A 17,546-nucleotide genomic window follows, 5' to 3' on the forward strand; every position below is an offset into this window, starting at 1 on the left:
GCTCCAAGTGATTCTATGATAGGGTGTTAGCCCTAAGTTCTATTGGGAGGGGTGGAGGTGTTGCCCACCGTTTATCCTCCGAACCCTGGGGTCATGGGAGGACTGTGTGAATCACGCTCCCCTAGACGTGTGATGATGACTGCTGGATGCCTACTGGGAATCAGGTCGGTATAATCGACGCTGCCACCTTAGAGTTTATGAATGGTTAGGTCAGTAAAACTGACGCCATGGCATACTCCAGTAGAGGACGGATAGGATGGGAGCGGAAGAGATTAGGAAGGATAGGATGATTTTAGAATAGCTTGGGAACTTGGATACGGTAAAATTTATCCATCGAAATCATAAACTTAAAACTCTCTAACTTCGGGACGAAATTTTCTGAAGGGGGAGTGTATGTAACGACCCATCTTTAATTTCACATATTATGTGACCCTGTATAAAAAAAAAATAATAATACTAAAATATAATAATAAAGGAATAAAAATGATAATTATAAAATAGAATAAGGATTTAGTATGGTACCAATAATTAATTAATTAATCTAAAGTTTTAAAGTTATATTAAAGCAAACATAAATAAACTTTATATATTAGAAAAAAATATATATATAAATAAAACAAAGTATATATATATATATATATAAAGTACATATCAATATAATCAAGTAGTAAAAAGTATGTCATATAACCTAATAGGGTTAATATGTATACGATGATCAAAATGTTATAATACCTTCAAACCTTATAAATATAAACCATCGCATAAAAAAAACAAAACATTAAGCAAGGCAGAAATGTTTGTACGGGAGGATGACTCACAGCTGGAGGAAGCTGTCACCGCGAGAGTAAGCGGTGGAGTCGGTGTACAGGGCGGCCACCGCTTAGCCCTGACTATAAAATCACCGAGAAATGGCTGAGCAGAGGGGGCAAAATGGAGCAGTGAAACCAGAGGGGGAAAATGGAGCACTGAAACCAGAGGAGGAGAAATTGAGCAGTGAGAGAGATTTGTTACTGGCAGAGCTTTAGCTCGTCTGAGGTTCTGGGCACGGGGGACAGTGGGCTTCTGTGAGAAGCTTGCTGGATTGAGTAGCCACCTTCTACTCAATCAGGCTGGGCGGAATTGGTCTCCTTGGGTAATTGGAGCTCAACAGCAACAGTATCGACAGCTTCACAGGATCAGCTAGCAGTTCAGGTAAGTGCAAAAATTAAGTTTTTAAGCTTCCTGTTTTCCAGTTTATGAATATTTATATGTTTTCTGTATTTCGAATTATGGGCATTACATGACCTTTGAGGGATTGGGGGAATGTTCCTAGAGGCACCTATTAGGTTAAAGACCTCGAAACTATCTCCTTCGCAAATTTGAAGTATAAATCTCTATTGATATAGTTGTTGCCCTTGGAGAGGCTAGCAAAGATCAATTAGGGCTCCTTAGCTCACGAAATTTCATGATCTATGTGTATCTTGACTCCATTAAGCCCAAGCAATAAGGCACTAATCCTCGTATCCCTTTGGTGGTCAAAATAACATTTATTTTCTTCATTTCTTCCAATTCTAGGCCTAACCCCAGAAGGTCTCCTAGGGCATCACACGAAATCATTTGTAGCCATCCAAAACCCTTGAAAATTGGTCCACTATTGCGTTGTAGTTTTCTCAAGAGGTCCTCCAAATTTCAAGCAATTCTAACAGTGGAATCCCGAGATATAGCAAGCCCTAGCCACAAGACCATTTCTTGCCCTAGGTTGATTTTGGGTTAGTGACCTCATTAGGATCATTGCATCTAAATCTCAAAAGAAAATTTGTCCTTTGATCCTCTTCTCTTCCCTAATTAGGTCAAACCATCCTTGTATGATCAATTCCACTCCCTTGACCTAATTCTGGGTCCACTTGGTCCTGTATGGTCCCACAACTTTACAACTCCAACTCCACAAAGATCACATAAAGACCAAGTCTCCATAAGGATTTCTAGGCCTAGGAATCATCTTTACAAGATACATTCCCAAACCCTAGCCTCGAGAATCCTCTTAGCCCTTCCTAGAGAGCCTATCACCTTGCTTTCCAAGCAAGAAAGCCACACAATTGAGTCTCTCTTATGAATAGGCCTTGGGAATCACCCTTTATCCTCTCATTGACACGTCCAATAATGTGATTCCTCTCATACCGAGTCTCCTCCCATCGGTGAAAGTTCGTAAAGAGCAAGGTGCCTTAGCTGAGGTGACAACGGGTTATTGCTCCATTGTTGTCCTTGACCTAGTAGTTGCCCTATAGGATCCCCTCTTAGGACCCCTGCTAGTTTGAGCAGTAACAGGACCTAAAGAAGGTCACAGTGCACACTAGACTAGAATCAAATAACAATCACCAAGGTGAAGTGAGGGAAAAAGTATACATTCCAGCCATCATGATCTATTATCCAATCTCATCCCATGATCCATATTAGAATGCCAAAAATATTTAATTAAAGAACTTGTATGAAAAATGGTTAATGTACCTCACAATAAATGACCTCACCTTCATCACGTGAATAGGTTAGTCAAGTGGACAAGCTGACCAAATCACGGGCATGAGACATCTGAGGCTGCAATCTGTGCATCATATGAGGTGGCTAGCCGGAAATATGCATCTTAAGAAAAATTTTCTTTTCCTAGGGTTACCCATGTATATCGATGGGTAAGGCCAAGGGTGCACAAATTCAACTCAAAAAGTATGCTTCACACAATTCATTATAACTCAAACAAAAGGCAAACATAATATTTTTAAATAACATGCATGCAAGGCACTAGATCCATTGAGAAAATCAAGAATGCAAGCCCATTTGTCCTCATCCAATGTTACTTGGGAGCGGGAGCGGGAGCGGGGAGCGGGAGCGGGAGCGACCATTTTCAGAAGCTCCCGGTTTGGGAGCGAATTGGGGAGCGATTTTTTAAAAATATATATATATTTTAATTTTTGATACATATATGTCAACAAAAACATGTAGAATGATGAAATAGACATAAAAAACATAAAAAAACATAAATTGATCATTGAACCATATCACATCAATCATCTAGAAATTATAATCGTCATCAACCATGTCCACAAGTTAGTAAAATACATATTACAACTGCAACATATTGAGTCTTATAAATCATGATTCATCAAATTCAATATTAAAGTTTCAACTTCAAGCTTTCAGAATTGAAAATTCAATAACATTTATCATCATTGATCACCAAAGTAACAAGTTGTACTTGTAAGCCAAGTTTAACCATTACAAGAAGTAATATCGAAGATATTTCTAAGTCCTAACTTCTAACTGTTAACATGATATGAAATGTTAAAAATTTATAAAATGAAACATGAATAATGAGATGAAATGAAACAACTTTAGTCTTTCACAAAGCATCATATTCATAATTCACAATCATTACCAATGAGTTATAATTGCCAAGGCCCAACTTCAAACTTCAAATTTTCATTGTCACAGTGATATAATGTTTACAAAAAATATCATAATGTCATAATGATATGAAAGAGTCAAGAGTCAAGAGTCAAGGACTCAAAACTCAACAGTTATGAAAACTAAAGTCTAATAGAAACTAAAAAAGACAAGTAAACTGTAAATCTACAAGTGGCCCTTGCCACGAGAGTCTCCAGGAGTATAAGCAGGTCGTGGTGGTCTTCTAGGAGTCTCCCGCACAGACCAACGACCAGAACTAGAGCCTCCACGCGAGGGTGTCGATGGAGGTGGCGACAGCAATGGAACAAGACTCGGGCCCCGAGAACTGCTACTGGATGGTGGAGGTGGAGGTGGCATGGCTGCTGCAGCTGCTTCATTTTCATCCCGTACAAGCTCCTCTTCTAGTTCTTCAATATGTACAATGCCATCCTCCAAATTGTCGTCCTCAGGGTGATTGTCCCAAATTTTATATGTGGGATCTTCATTAGCCCGATCACAGTAATGGCTCAACAACCTCAAGTTGTAGTGCACATAAACCAAGCTTTCTGCTCAGTTTTCGTTGAGTCTGTTTCTTTTCACATTATGTATATAACTGTAGGTGCTCCAACACCTCTCTGCAGAAGAATTTACAACCTGTGAAAGAACTTTTTTGCCAATTTTGGCAAAAGTCCGTGGCCGCCATATGTTTCCCACCATGTGAGAGAATCAAATTTATCTTTGTCGTCCATTGCATGGAAGTTACCATACAAACCACTACCACTAAAGTATCTGCCTATTTCAAGGCGCACAGCTGCACATTCCTCCCTGTCAGGCACCAACTTTTCTAATGCTTCCAGATATCCTCTAGTTACCTCTTGATCTAAATGGGGTTTGGTCCTAACACCACCCCCTGCTGCAGGTTTGCCCAACCAAGATTCTGAGTAGTATTTTGGCGTAAGGATATATGCCAAGCAATGTAGTGGAAGGTTAAGCCTATTCCACCGTTCACACACACAATCATGAATCAGTTTGTACAAGTTGGGATCTTTATTATGAACAATGTCTTTTATTTCCCCCAACATGGTATCCATTTGCTCATACACCTCGCCAATCACTGGTTTGTCTGTATCTGCAAACCGAATCATGTTATAAATTGGCTTGGTGAAATCCAATACCTGTCTCACAGTTGTCCAAAACTGCCCATCAAGAGCGGCCTCCTCCACCGTTTCAAAACCTGCCATGTCAGCTACATTTGTAGCCCTTTCCTTTAACACCTGCCAATGTGGACTTGATACCATGCTAGCTAATGCCTCTCTTACCTTCAAAAGGCGCCTGAAGGTGAGGTAATAGCTACCAAATCTAGTCCTCGCAATCTTCAGCAACTCCAATCTCGAGTGACTGCGGAAAAGGCCATGGGTATTGCTATGATTTGTAATAAATTTTATCATTTTTTTTCCTTTCTTGTACAAATCACCAATCCATTGGTATTGTTCATTTTTGTTTTTGACAATATCATGCAACAGAAGGTTCAATGTGTGAACCAAACATCCAGACCAAAATATGTTCGGGTATTTATCCTCAATAATTGCTCCCGCTGCCTTACAATTAGGAGCATTATCAGTGATAACTTGGATGACATTGTATGGGACAATACGCTCAATTGTTTCAAGCAATGCTTCTGCAATGTTTATAGCGGTCTTGAACTTGTCTGAGTAATCATGTGCAGCTAGAAAGATGGGACCATTTCGGGACACAGCAAGAACACTTATCAATGGTTTGCCTTTTACATTTGTCCATCCATCAGATACAATGGACACCCCATTGTCAGTCCAAGAACTTGTCATTTTATTCAAAGAATGTGATATTTTTGCTTTTTCATGATCAAGGCCAACAGTTCTTGCCTTGTCATACCCAGGGCTCTTGTATCCTTTAGGGGCATCATTTATGGCAGAAACCATTTCGTGCCAATAAGGTGAGCGTAGAACATTGAATGGTATCCCACATGCATAGAGGAACCTGTAAACTTTTGAATCCACATCATTCCTACACCCCTCATCAAGGAAATCTGATATGGTTCTACGCCTTAAAGATGATGACCCTGTGCCTCCATGTCCATATCCACTGCCTTGGGAGGATGCTGAAGGAGTTCTTTGTGATGGTGAGATTGGTTCAAAGAAACCCCTTGATCTTTTTGTTCTGTATTGGGCGTCCTCCTCTTCCTTTATGTATTTGGCTCTATCTGCTGTTGACACCGCTGCACAAGTTTTGATTCCTATTTGTTTCTCTCCATCCCATGGCCTTTTCCCGCAGAGGTGTCTTCTAGCACGGGTGTATGAGCCTGTGTAATCAGTGTTGCAATGGGGGCAATAAAATTTAGTGGTTCCACCCCCTCTCCCTGTTTCAGCCCTGTGAACATATTTCCACAATGGAGTTTGGTCTTGTTTAGTTTTTTGAGGGTCATGTTCACCCTCCTCCACCTCCTCCTCACTGGGGTTTTCACCCATTTGACTTCCTCCGGCTTCTTCATCCACCTCTTCAGTTTCAGGCCCCCTCCGTTTCCTACTCTCCACCACCATAATAACCATAAAAGGGACCAGGAAGAGGAAAATGCCAATAAATATCCCCAGGTCCATGGTGTTTGATGTTTGTAGGGTTTGAGTCTTGAATCTGCAAATTAATTTAGTTTATTGGGATTAATTCATTTAATTTATTAATTTAATTTAAATACATGATCTTTAAACTCAAACAGCTAAATTAAACTAACCAAATTAACTACCTAACCAGCGAAACTAACTAAATGATTAAGTTACTTACCTCTGCAGGCTTGCTCCTCGCTCCTTGGCACTTGCTCCTCGCTCCTCAGCTCTGGCTCCTTGCTCCTCAACTCTTGCTCCTTGCTCCTTTGCTCTTGCTCCAGCTCTCAATCTCTTGCTCAATGAAGTTGAAATGAAATTTTTTTGGCCCATTGGGCTTATAAAATAAATAAAAAATTCTAAATTCTTTGGAAATTTCGGGTCCGGCGGATTTTTTTTTCCGCCGAACCGCTCCCGGCCCGGCTGAAATCGCTCCCAGAGCGTTTTTTAATGCCCAGGAGCGATCAGGGAGTGATCGCTCCCCGATCTCTCCCGGGCATTAAAAAACGCTCCGGGAGCGCGGGAGCGATCGCTCCCTGAATCGCTCCCTAACAGACCAGGGAGCGTAAATTTTTTTACGGGAGCGCGCTCCCGACCCGCTCCCGCCCGGAGCGCGCTTCGGGAGCGGGTTCGAAGGGGGGGGGGCGCTCCCCCGCAACACTGTCCTCATCACATTCTAACTTTACTGATTGCAATGCTATTGGGAACCCAAAGATTCGCACTTGACAACTAATCTATGCATATTTGAAGTGAAACAAAACAAATTTACATCAGATTTGAGCTGATTTGACACTCTTAGGTGTAAATATGCATTATACTTACTGCAATAAAGCATTTCGCTGCAAAAATATGAACTGTTTTTAAAAGGTTATAGAAAGTATATCTCACATATTTGAAGTATTTTGCAAAGCACAGTTGATTAATTTTAGTTCAGATCACTATGGATGCCATCCAAAGGCTAGCAAGCATTAGCCCAAAGTGAAAGGGATTGTGTGAAGTGACATTCACACTTCCCCTATGTGTTCGTTCAATTCCCTTGGGACCAACTCCCCAAGGACAATTTTGGGTGATAACAAGACTTAACGAATTTAACATGAATAACTTTTCTCACATGAGGGTCTCAAAAATGACCAGGTGCTACAAAAACTGCTAAAAATAAACATGTACTTTTAGTGCTCATCAAATGATCACTTTTTCATATCATAGGCTACCAAACTAGTACATCTTTTACATCATAAAATTCCAAGTTTGACAAATGATAGCTTCTTGACAATAGTAGTGTAGTGAGATCACAAGTTGTAGGGAGTGGACACTCGATATGTTAGACAGACATGACACTATCGGATATATGTTGGATGTGATCAATAATATCATGTTAATAATAATCACAAAATGGGAAAAACATAAAAAGTGTAAAAGATAGTCATATCAACAACTTTATTTTGGTTTCTACATATCAAATATAATATCCATTTACCTAAAATAGGTTCTAGTGTGCTTTAAAATATCAATAAAAATTGCCAATAAGTCATTGGATTTACTAACCGCAATATCTGTTGCAGTGAAGAACGCATCTGTTACCATAGTTGAAACCAACAAAGGTGGAACAATCACTAGCACAAAAGAGGCAAGATTCAAACCATTATCTATCCACCAGTTGTCAAGAAGTGAAGCCATTTTGTATGATCCATCAATGAAAGATGTAAAGGACCTCCAAGAGCATGGTCGATAAACCCAAGAAGCAATTACCCCATTGATTGGAGGTAATGAAACGAAAAACTGTTTGGTTTTTGTGTATAACGTAGACAAGGGAATAATCCTTATATTTCCTCCCTCTTCAGCCATAATTTTGGTTGAGTTGCTTAATTGCTCCAAGAAAAACTCTGAAAATCCTAATAATGTACCAATTAATGAAGTTGCAACAGCCAAGAGAGAAAATACTTGGACTAGATAGGAAACATTGGTCCCTCCTAACCTGGAAAGAGGCAAACATAGGTTTAGCTTGTTTGTAATTCTTGCACTGAATTCTTCACGTAGAGAAAAAGCAGGAATAAAACTATTAAGTTATCAAAGGTGCAAAAGCAGGAATAAAACTATTAAGTTATCAAAGGTGCAACGGCATATGGCAATAATTAGTCATTTCCAAACATATTACAGTAGAGTAATATATTAAATGATAAAAGATGGATATCCAAAGGGTATAATTTAATATGACTGCAATTCCATCCACCTTTGTTTCTCTCTTCTGAAACTAGATAATGCAAAGAGCAATATTATAATCTATAGAATTGAAAAATCAAGAAGTAATTGGCGTGACCATATTTCACGTACCTTTTTGGCAATAAACGTAAAAAGTAAACGTGTAATTCAATTTACATCATATAAGATTAATAATACGTGGAATAAACCACATGAATAAGCATATATCTAGAAGTGCCATTATTGCAGTAAATAGCTAAATGGGAATATTCCCACATTGCATCAAGAAAAGAAGTGTGCAGGACGGGTGAAGCATCAAAACAATGGATGGACGGATAAGGATAGACTTATATGTAGGTATGACATGAGGTCATAAGAGCTGCAAAACCAATGTTGCTTGTGCATGATAAGTTATTGAAACTTAAACACTAAAAAGAAAGATTGATGACTGAAGCCCTATTTCATTGGTAACATAATCAGAGTTGTAAAGAGGAAGACAACTTTATAAAAGGCATGGCCTAATTGTTGTGAAGTTTTCCCGTTAAACCCTAATGGAAATCTACCCGTGAGCTGATTTAGAATGAGGGTTATCATGTGGAGGGGTGAGTTTCTTTCATTGTGAACATAATATGTTAAATGTAGCCAAAGACTCCAACATCTAAGAATTTCACAACTAAAAGAGTTGAAGAAGAGCATCCTAAAGAATGCTAGTTGAAAACATCAGAAATTAAATCTGTGATTTAATCACAAGTTCATATAAATTTGGTTTCAAGTAAAAAGTGCTCACTACGAAGAATAATACATTTAAATTACCTAAGTATTGACATGATCTCCATGAGAATCAAATCACTTAACAAACAAGGCATGCTCTACATCCAAACAACTATAACACAATACCACCAGATCAGCATACTTAAGTTACTAGCTTCTGTCATCCCAAGCCAAGATATCGTCTTGTTTGAAACCATGCAACACCTAAAGATATTGATTGGAATCTGAGTTAATCATGAACATAACTGATAAAATAACAGTCTGGGAGATATTTAAAAAAAAAGAAAAGTTTTTCCCCTGTAATCGGAGTCCCTTGACAAGGAAAAGTGGAAAACGTATAAGTCTGATCTCTAAGATGAATTATGCCCATTGTTAGTTTTCAGTAGCTCAGACAAGTGTTCTAGTCTATCATGTCCCCATTTTTATTCTTCTTCATAGTACAGCCAGGATGGATTTCCAGGATAGGGGATGGCCAGGTCATTGGAGCAAGTTATGTCATCAGGGGTCCCGAGGAAGTTTTGAGGAGTTTCTATGAGGTCCAATGGCATACTCTTGGTATATTCCATCATCCACATAGTTTGCCTTTCGTTCTGGCGCATTCTGACAACTTTCAGAAAACTAAGTTATTAGTGGGCTTGACTCAATTAATTACGCTTAAGGTGGCATTCTGGGAGGAACCGAAACGAGAAGATCTACATGATGGGATGGTTAGATGAGAGTTTCAGTGATCTGGGGAGATATGATGGCCAATTTACCATTTTCCCGCATTAAAAAGAACATTTTAATTAAAATAAAAGAGGGGAAAGTGCTCCATGTTTAAAATAATAATAAAATGGGAGGTTCTAGAGGGATTCATCAAATCTATAAAAGAGGAGGAGGCAATTGGAGGACATCTTGGAGTTGATATTGTTTCTTGTATGTGAGGTTGAGAACGTAGTTCTCTACTCCATTGGTAGCCCCAGGACGAAAACCCTCGGGTGATATAGAGAGATTGGGCGAGCACCCATCTTCCCTTGGTGAATCCATCCAGGGTTCACAGGTTGCAGTGTATTGATTTTTTAGTTTGTTTTGGAGGCCGATTTGTGGCAATATTGTAGATCTATTTGAGGCCAGCTTTTCATCTCAGCTACATGGGTTGTTTGTGCATGTAAAACCCCAGCTTACCTAATATAATAAAGCTGAGAATTTTCTTGTTCAGTGTGTTATGGATTGCAGTGCTCTGTTGTCTTTAATTTTACATGGAAATCTTCTATTAAATGCATAATTAGTTTTTATGTGAAGTGTCTGTTCCAAATTTTCTGCATTTGGGAAATTACAGTGGTATCAAAGCTTTGTTCTTGGCTCAGCTGTGGGTTATCTTGAAAGGCCGAATTCAAGGGTTTCATGATTTCTTTCATTTTTCCGGAGCCATTATTTTGTTGCAGAAGAAATTTCTTGCAAGGAAAAGATTGAATTTCATATAAAAAGGCGAAAAGTATTCTAAAGGGGTCGTGGAAATTTCTTTTTCTGTTTGGAGACGATTCTTATAAAAGTTGTAGACGCTGAATTGTCAAATGATTAAAGGAGCCGTATTAAAATCAAGGGCCATCAATTTTTGTTGTCGAAAAAAGATTTGTGGCTGATTGCGGGTGTGAAATTGCTGGGAATTCTTTAGATTTCTCATCGCAGGGTATTCTGGAGATTTTGTGAAAAACTTTCAATCTAGTGTCGGTAATGTGTTGAAGACCAAAATGATCTGCAAGGGTCCCTATTATCATATAGTGGTCGAGCTCCCTTTTCACGAGTCGAATACATATTTTGTTTAAGAGTTAATATTCTCTATATCTCTTAAATTATTATGGCTAGTCTAAGGCCAAATTCGTGGCTTGGCAAAAAGGACTATCTATCATTGGGGGATAAATTGTTATGACCCAATTCTTCTTAGGAAGCCAATACTGCTGTGTTATTTTTGCAATCTGTGGATTTGAGCAATATAAAGTTTTGTGAAAACAATTGAAATTAACCGGCGTCCTGTAAGTGCACCATCATTAACAAAGAAATGGTTAAGTGCGTTTGTGTTTGCCGCTCGTGAATTCGTGATTATGTGGTGCGATGGGGTGCAGTTTGAAAATTTGAAGGTTCAAGTATGTGAAGCGATCCATGATCCACGCACATTAGAGTGGGTCCATGCGACTAATCACAACGAATCGCACGAGCCGACTAACCAATGAATGAATTTGCTGAGGTCAAGCAAATTGATGGGCCCATCCATTTTTCCCTGCGCATCAATATTGTCGCAGTAATGTATGGTGCAGTGACATTCGTTTCAAACAGGGAAAGATTGTGTCGACAACAAAGGATTATTTTGGTAGCTTATGTGCTCCTGAGAAGAAGCCACGTGCAATAGAACCATTCTGGGCATAGTCTGCTTCGAGGCGTGTTCATCAATGGCCGAGCGCATCAATTTTACGGTCTCTCTGCCACAAGTGACAAACTTATCAGATGGAGAACGTAAACAGGGCCTGATGGAATCTTGATCATTGAGCAAACTCTGTATGCATATATCGGTGGGTCGCTGGTGACTTTCAACGATAGCAGTAGTGTGATGCAACCTACGCGTGGCATGGTACGTGGAGATACCGCCATTGAAATCAACGTAAGTTAATAGAGCCGCAGACTCGTTGCTGGACGGTGGGGAAAAGCAAATTGTTAGGACCGAGTCATTTGTTTGGATCTGAGTCATTATGCGTCAAGGAGCCGGGATATGTGCTGAAAAATGCACGTATAGTGATCACATGTGGATTGGGAAAAAAATTTCTTGCCGCATGTTGTGGCGGCTGCAACACCCTCCAAAATTTCGACCTACATCCAATTTCGGAGTCTCCCTTGCATTTTTACTTGATGTTTGCAAGCACTCGGGCTCATCCCGTGAGCTCGTGTTGAGTCTTTGCACCCTCCTTGCTTGATCGTTCAACAAACATCTTTTTGCATGTTGGTCACAATGTCACGCTTGCAACCATGTTCTAGTCATGCACAAGGTCTCGCTTCGTGTGTACAAGTTGTATTCACTATGTAAACATCTGTCGCACTCACACACGAAGTTGTATGCACTGTCGCGCAAGCGTCGTCGCGGTTGTTCAACAATCTATCACAAGCGTCGTGCTTATCGCTTGCACCGTCGGTCAGTCATGATGAGTATATGTTGTCTTGATGGTTTGAGGTGTCTTGTCGTCAAGTCATGTTGAGTGTGTATTCGCAAGGTCGCGTATGCACAAATTCACTCGCTCACACACTTAGTCATTTTGCTGAAGTTCTGACGACCAGATCACCCTCTAATGGTCGGACCTCCACCCTAAAATTGACTCGATCGATTGTCACCCAGAACAGTGCAGAAGTGTCCAACAAGCCATTTCAATCTATGCTGCCCGCAAGCACAGCAACCAACCCTCCTGCTGGTCAACCGAAGAGTTTGATTGCGCATTGACCCCGGGAATCACTCCCCTCAAAAATTGCACAAAAGTTGCAGACATTGCCCGCTCCGCTGACTGAGGAAACTGCACAGACAGGTCGGACAGACACCAAGTGTCTGTCCTTGTCTCCCTCAAAAAATTGTGTAGTTTTTCCAGCCACCCACCCAGTCAACCGATCGGCTACCCACCCAGAAAACTGCGCAGATTTCATGAGCAGTCCCTTAGCTTCCCAGCAACCCGCTCAGCTCAAAAACTGCACAAAGGTGTTCAGCAGGTCAACCTCCCAGTAATTGTGTAGTTTTTGTCACCGTCAATCCCACAGCCAGCTGTCAGCTCCCTAGAAAAATGTGCATTTTTCCCCGGCAAGCCTTCTACAGCTCGTTGCCAGCTCCTTGGAGGAATTGCACAGTTTTTGCTGCCAAGCTCCTCTGCTGCCCACACTGCTTCCTCCAAAAAATTGCGCAGATCTACCCGCCAACCGAGCCAAATCCCACAGATAGTCACTGCTGATCGGGATTATCCATCTCAGTCTCCCAGTGACTACTGTGTAATTTTCACCAGCAGTGCCCGAAGCTCGCATCCCAGCTTGAAACTTGCCTTGCGCAGTTTCATTGCCTTGTCTTCTCTCCCAGTCACCTGCATCTGAAAGAGAACGACCATGCATCATGGTAGACGAGGAGGTTTATGGATTTGATGTCATCTCGTCATGAGTGATTGTTAAAGACAGGTACATGGACAAGACATGACACAACGACGGACGGGATGAACAAGGAGAGCACACGCAAGGAGATTTTCTCGTGAACGGACGAACAAATGACGCATGCGAGGAGATTTTCTCACGAACGAACGATGCATGCGAGGATATTTTCTCGCGAACGGATGATGCATGCGAGGATATTTTTCGCGAACGAACAATGCATGCGAGGATATTTTTTTTGCGAATGAACGAACATGTGAATCATGCCAAAGAAAAAGCAAAGGAACAACGTGCACATGCAACATCAAGCGAACACCAAAACCATCGAAGACTTCGCACATGTTGCCATGCACAGGTGAAGCTACGATACACCAAGAACATATCCATCACTCAACAACACTGCAGCTCGACATGCACATCAGCAGCAGCATGGACATACTAGCACTGTTGTGTCAATTTGTGTCATGACTCATGTCGGCCACATCACTATTGTGGGCCATGTTGAAGAATCTAGAGAAAATCAGTGTAGCATGATTCTTCGTTACTTGATAGCAATTTGTGTAGTCTTTTTACTTTTCTTGTTAGCTTATTCTACTTGTTATTAGTGAATATGTGTGTACTTCATCAAAATGCTACCAAAATAAAATAACAAGAACACAAAGTTTGGCTCTTTGCCAGGGACAAAACCTCTCCACTCTTGAGAGGAAAACCCTTTGTAAGTTTTCTCTTATTGAAGCTTCTTATTTGAACAATTGCCAAACCCTAGACCTTTGACTAGGACATCCTCCAAGCATAAGTCAAATCCTTCCTCTTTCTACACTATAACTTCAAACACATGGAACTTTTTCTTCTGGCACTCTGCTCCTCAACACTTTGTCCTTCTTCTACTGCTTAGGCTTCTTTTCTTCTTAGGAGAAACCCTAGACCATTAGAGCTTCTTTACTTCATTATAGGGAGAGACTTATTCTCTTTCCTTGGATACCTTTTAGACCTAGATGCATATCTGAATGAGGCTTCTCATGTTGTTGCCTTCAACTGCTATCAAATCTGCAAAGATTTCCTTGCTGCACGTGTGGACAAAACCCTAAAACAATCCTCCTTTTCCTTGGTTTCTTTTCCTTCCTTCTTCGTTGGAGAGAGAGGCCTTCTAGGCCTAGTTTGCACCCAAAACAGTGATATATGAAGACTTTTACTTTTCTGTTGTTTTGTCTCCTTGTCTCGCTACTCTTGTAGACCTACTTCCTTAGCTTTTTGCGTCCTTCTAGTCCCTTTTCTTTCTGCGGATTTCAAAGCTTGTACTTTTTCTCAAATGAGGAGTGGACAACCTCTATAAATAGAGGTTTGTCCCTCCTCTTTTAGGCTAACTTGACTGTCCATTAGGCCGACTTACAATTTGCACTATAATTTAACTTTTATCCATCATTTTGCTGCTAGGAGACTTCGTTGATGCTAGGAGAGGATTTGACTTATCTTGGAGGTGTTCCCATGACCTTGTACATTGACATACTTGATGTAACATGCCCTCAAAGGGTCTTATCATAATTACATTTTGACTTTGACTTTCTAGAAGCACTTTAAAATGTGCTTGACCTATTTTAAATGAGCAAGAAACTCATTGACAAATATTACAAAAATAATTTCTCTTTTCTTGAAATAATACAAATATCAAAATTACATTTATGAAGACCTAGCCTAGTTACATTTCCTTCAATAGACCATACTGTGTAAATCAATGTAATGTAACGTGGAAGTCTAAGAGATCCACATGTCATGCGAAGAGTCATGTACAAGTGAGGAGTCAAATAAGTCAAACAGTCACGAGGGAAGCCGAACAGTCAAAAGGACTTTGTACATGCAAAGGTCTTTGCACCTTGGCTCCTCCCACATAGCCTTGCGAGTTTGTAGTATTTTCTTTGAGGAGCGAGCAGCGGCTCCAACGCCCCTTTCACGGGGTTAGTGATGTATGGTGTACCGATGTGTCTTGGAACTTTCGCTTAATTCAGAAGCTTGATAAAAGGCCAGCATGCTTTCACACATGTATTGTAATTGTTTGTAAGGCTAATCTTGAACACTTGTAACAGTGTTGCGGGGGAGCGCCCCCCCCCCTCGCTCCCGCTCCCAATCCGCGCTCCGGGCGGGAGCGACTCAGGAGCGGGTCGGGAGCGCACTCCCTAAAAAAAAATTCGCTCCCTACCTTTTCGGGAGCGTTTTCGGGAGCGTTTTGCCTTTTTTGCATTTTTGTTTTTGTAGTAATGTTCGAAATGCAATTTTTTTTGAAAGAAACAAATAGTTTTTGAGTGGGGCAGCTTAATGATCAAGTCTAGGCCCTAGTATTGATATGCTATTCATGGTAATGTTAAATTCTTAAAGTAAAAGTGACATTTTCTTTAATTTTCATTTTCATCCTTTTACTTAAATTTTTAACATTACCATGAAATGACTCAGGATGTTTGAGAGTGGTTTCGTCCTCATTGGATTTCATATGGAGAAAGTAGAATTTTAGATTTCATTCAAAATCCAGCAGACTTATCAGTTTTTCAGGATTTCAGGATTGGGGGATTGCAATGTTTCCATTGAATTTTGTCATGTATTAGGGTATGGAACTCATATTTAATCAAGAGTACCAATCCCTCTATGTACCTTGATGTTAGTGACATTGGTTGTCGAACTCCTCTATCATGACCCTTCTAAAAATGTACGCATCACTCAAACAAAATCTTGACTTGACATGTTATGCTTTTTCTATCTTATGTTAATGCTTAGAGGGTGATATTAATGACAAAGATCCCTATACAAATACAAAGGTAATGACAAAGATACCTCTGGATATTAATGCTTGGAGGGTGATATTAATGACAAAGATCCTGATTTTGCAACAAGACTAAAAAATTAGACATTTCTCGTGGTGGCAAGAGGCCCAAGCATAAGAAATAGATAATAGATTTACTTCTCTTTTCTAGTTTCTAGTAGCTTTTATAACTATTGACTCTTTCATATTTATTATGATATTTTTTTAAACAATATATGACAATTTAAGTTTGAAGTTGGCAATTATAACTCATTAGTAATGAATTATGAATATGATGCTTCATGAAAGTTGAAAGTTGTTTCATTTCATTTCATTTTATAACATTTCATTTCATGTTAGATATTATTTGTTGTAATGGTTACACTTAGCTTACAAGTACAACTTTGGTGATCAATGATGATAAATGTTATATATTGAATTTTGAAAGCTTGAAACTTTAAGATTGATGAATCATGAGACTCAATATGTTGTATGTTACTAACTTGTGGACGTGGTTGATGAAGATTATAACTTCTAGATGATTGTTGTTATATGGTTCAATCTATGTTTTTTTATGTTTTTTATATCTAATTCATCATTCTACATGTTTTTGTTGACATATATGTATCAAAAATTAAAAAATATAAAAAATATATATATTTTTAAAAAATCGCTCCGGGATTCGCTCCCAAACCGGGAGCTTCTGAAAATGGTCGCTCCCGCTCCCCGCTCCCGCTCCCGCTCCCAAGTAACATGGACTTGTAATGCATGTTGCTTTAACCTATGTTAAAACAATTGAACTCTTTCAGTTGCTCTAATACATATATTTATGAAAATGTGTTGTATGAGTTGTTAACATTTTCTTGCCCGTGTGGGCTGCCTCACTAGACATTAGACAAAACCTTTCCCATAAACTTGTTATAACGACCGTTGCACTCACGCAAACTGCTCCGTTGAGTGTTGTACATGATTTTCCTTCTTATGTGTGTGACTGCTGCATCCATGTGGATTGCTCCGCCGGAAGCTACGCATGTCATGTCGTGTTGTGTGTCTCTGAAAGAGTTGGGACTCTTCCCGTTCGACTGGAGACTCACTTCCACCCTCTCTCTCTGCGGTGAAAGAACCTTGACACAAGTAACACTAGCACTCACCAAGCACGCGAACCTCGAAGACAAAGCAGACCACTCTCATGTGCTGACAAGCAAGAGCTAAGGCAAACATTTAAGATAATGGCAACCAAGCCATCATACCGGATGGGACTCCTACACCAAATAGTGTGAGGTCTAGTTGGGACTTCATATTGGGGAGATCCCCTGAATGTTGGCAGGTCCAGCACCGTCAACATTTATGGCGCTAGAAGGAGGGTCGCTAGTTGTTTATGGCTGAATGTCCTCTCACACCCACTCATCAATCATCTGGTCAAGGCAGTAACTCGCACTCCCTCTCACCTACGCACAACTCTAAAGTTCATTACTCCTCACCTCCCAGGCCTGAATAAGAAATTTTGTATCAGCACCTTCGCTCCGTCCGTCCCATCACCTGTCAGTTCGCGAAAGCAGTCAGACTGATCCCAAGAATACAACATCTTCCATACA

General features: G+C 40.1%; 1 protein-coding gene across 7 annotated transcripts in view; it reads right to left on the minus strand.

The window, feature by feature from the left end:
• Window positions 1-17,546, minus strand: part of LOC149225986 (uncharacterized) — a 353,707-nt gene that overhangs the window by 161,898 nt on the left and 174,263 nt on the right. For 5 of the 7 annotated variants that reach the window (XM_089377368.1, XM_089377369.1, XM_089377365.1 and 2 more), the window contains one exon: window positions 7,593-8,022. In XM_089377368.1, the coding sequence (XP_089233494.1) occupies window positions 7,593-8,022 (430 nt within the window). The remainder of the gene's footprint in view (window positions 1-7,592; window positions 8,023-17,546) is intronic. The other 2 variants (XM_089377371.1, XM_089377370.1) reach the window with 1 other exon arrangement.

This window comes from Pinus tabuliformis, chromosome J (assembly GCF_031772625.1).
Source record: "Pinus tabuliformis cultivar Carrire ecotype Pingquan chromosome J, CPIR1, whole genome shotgun sequence".
Classification (NCBI taxonomy): Eukaryota; Viridiplantae; Streptophyta; class Pinopsida; order Pinales; family Pinaceae; genus Pinus; species Pinus tabuliformis.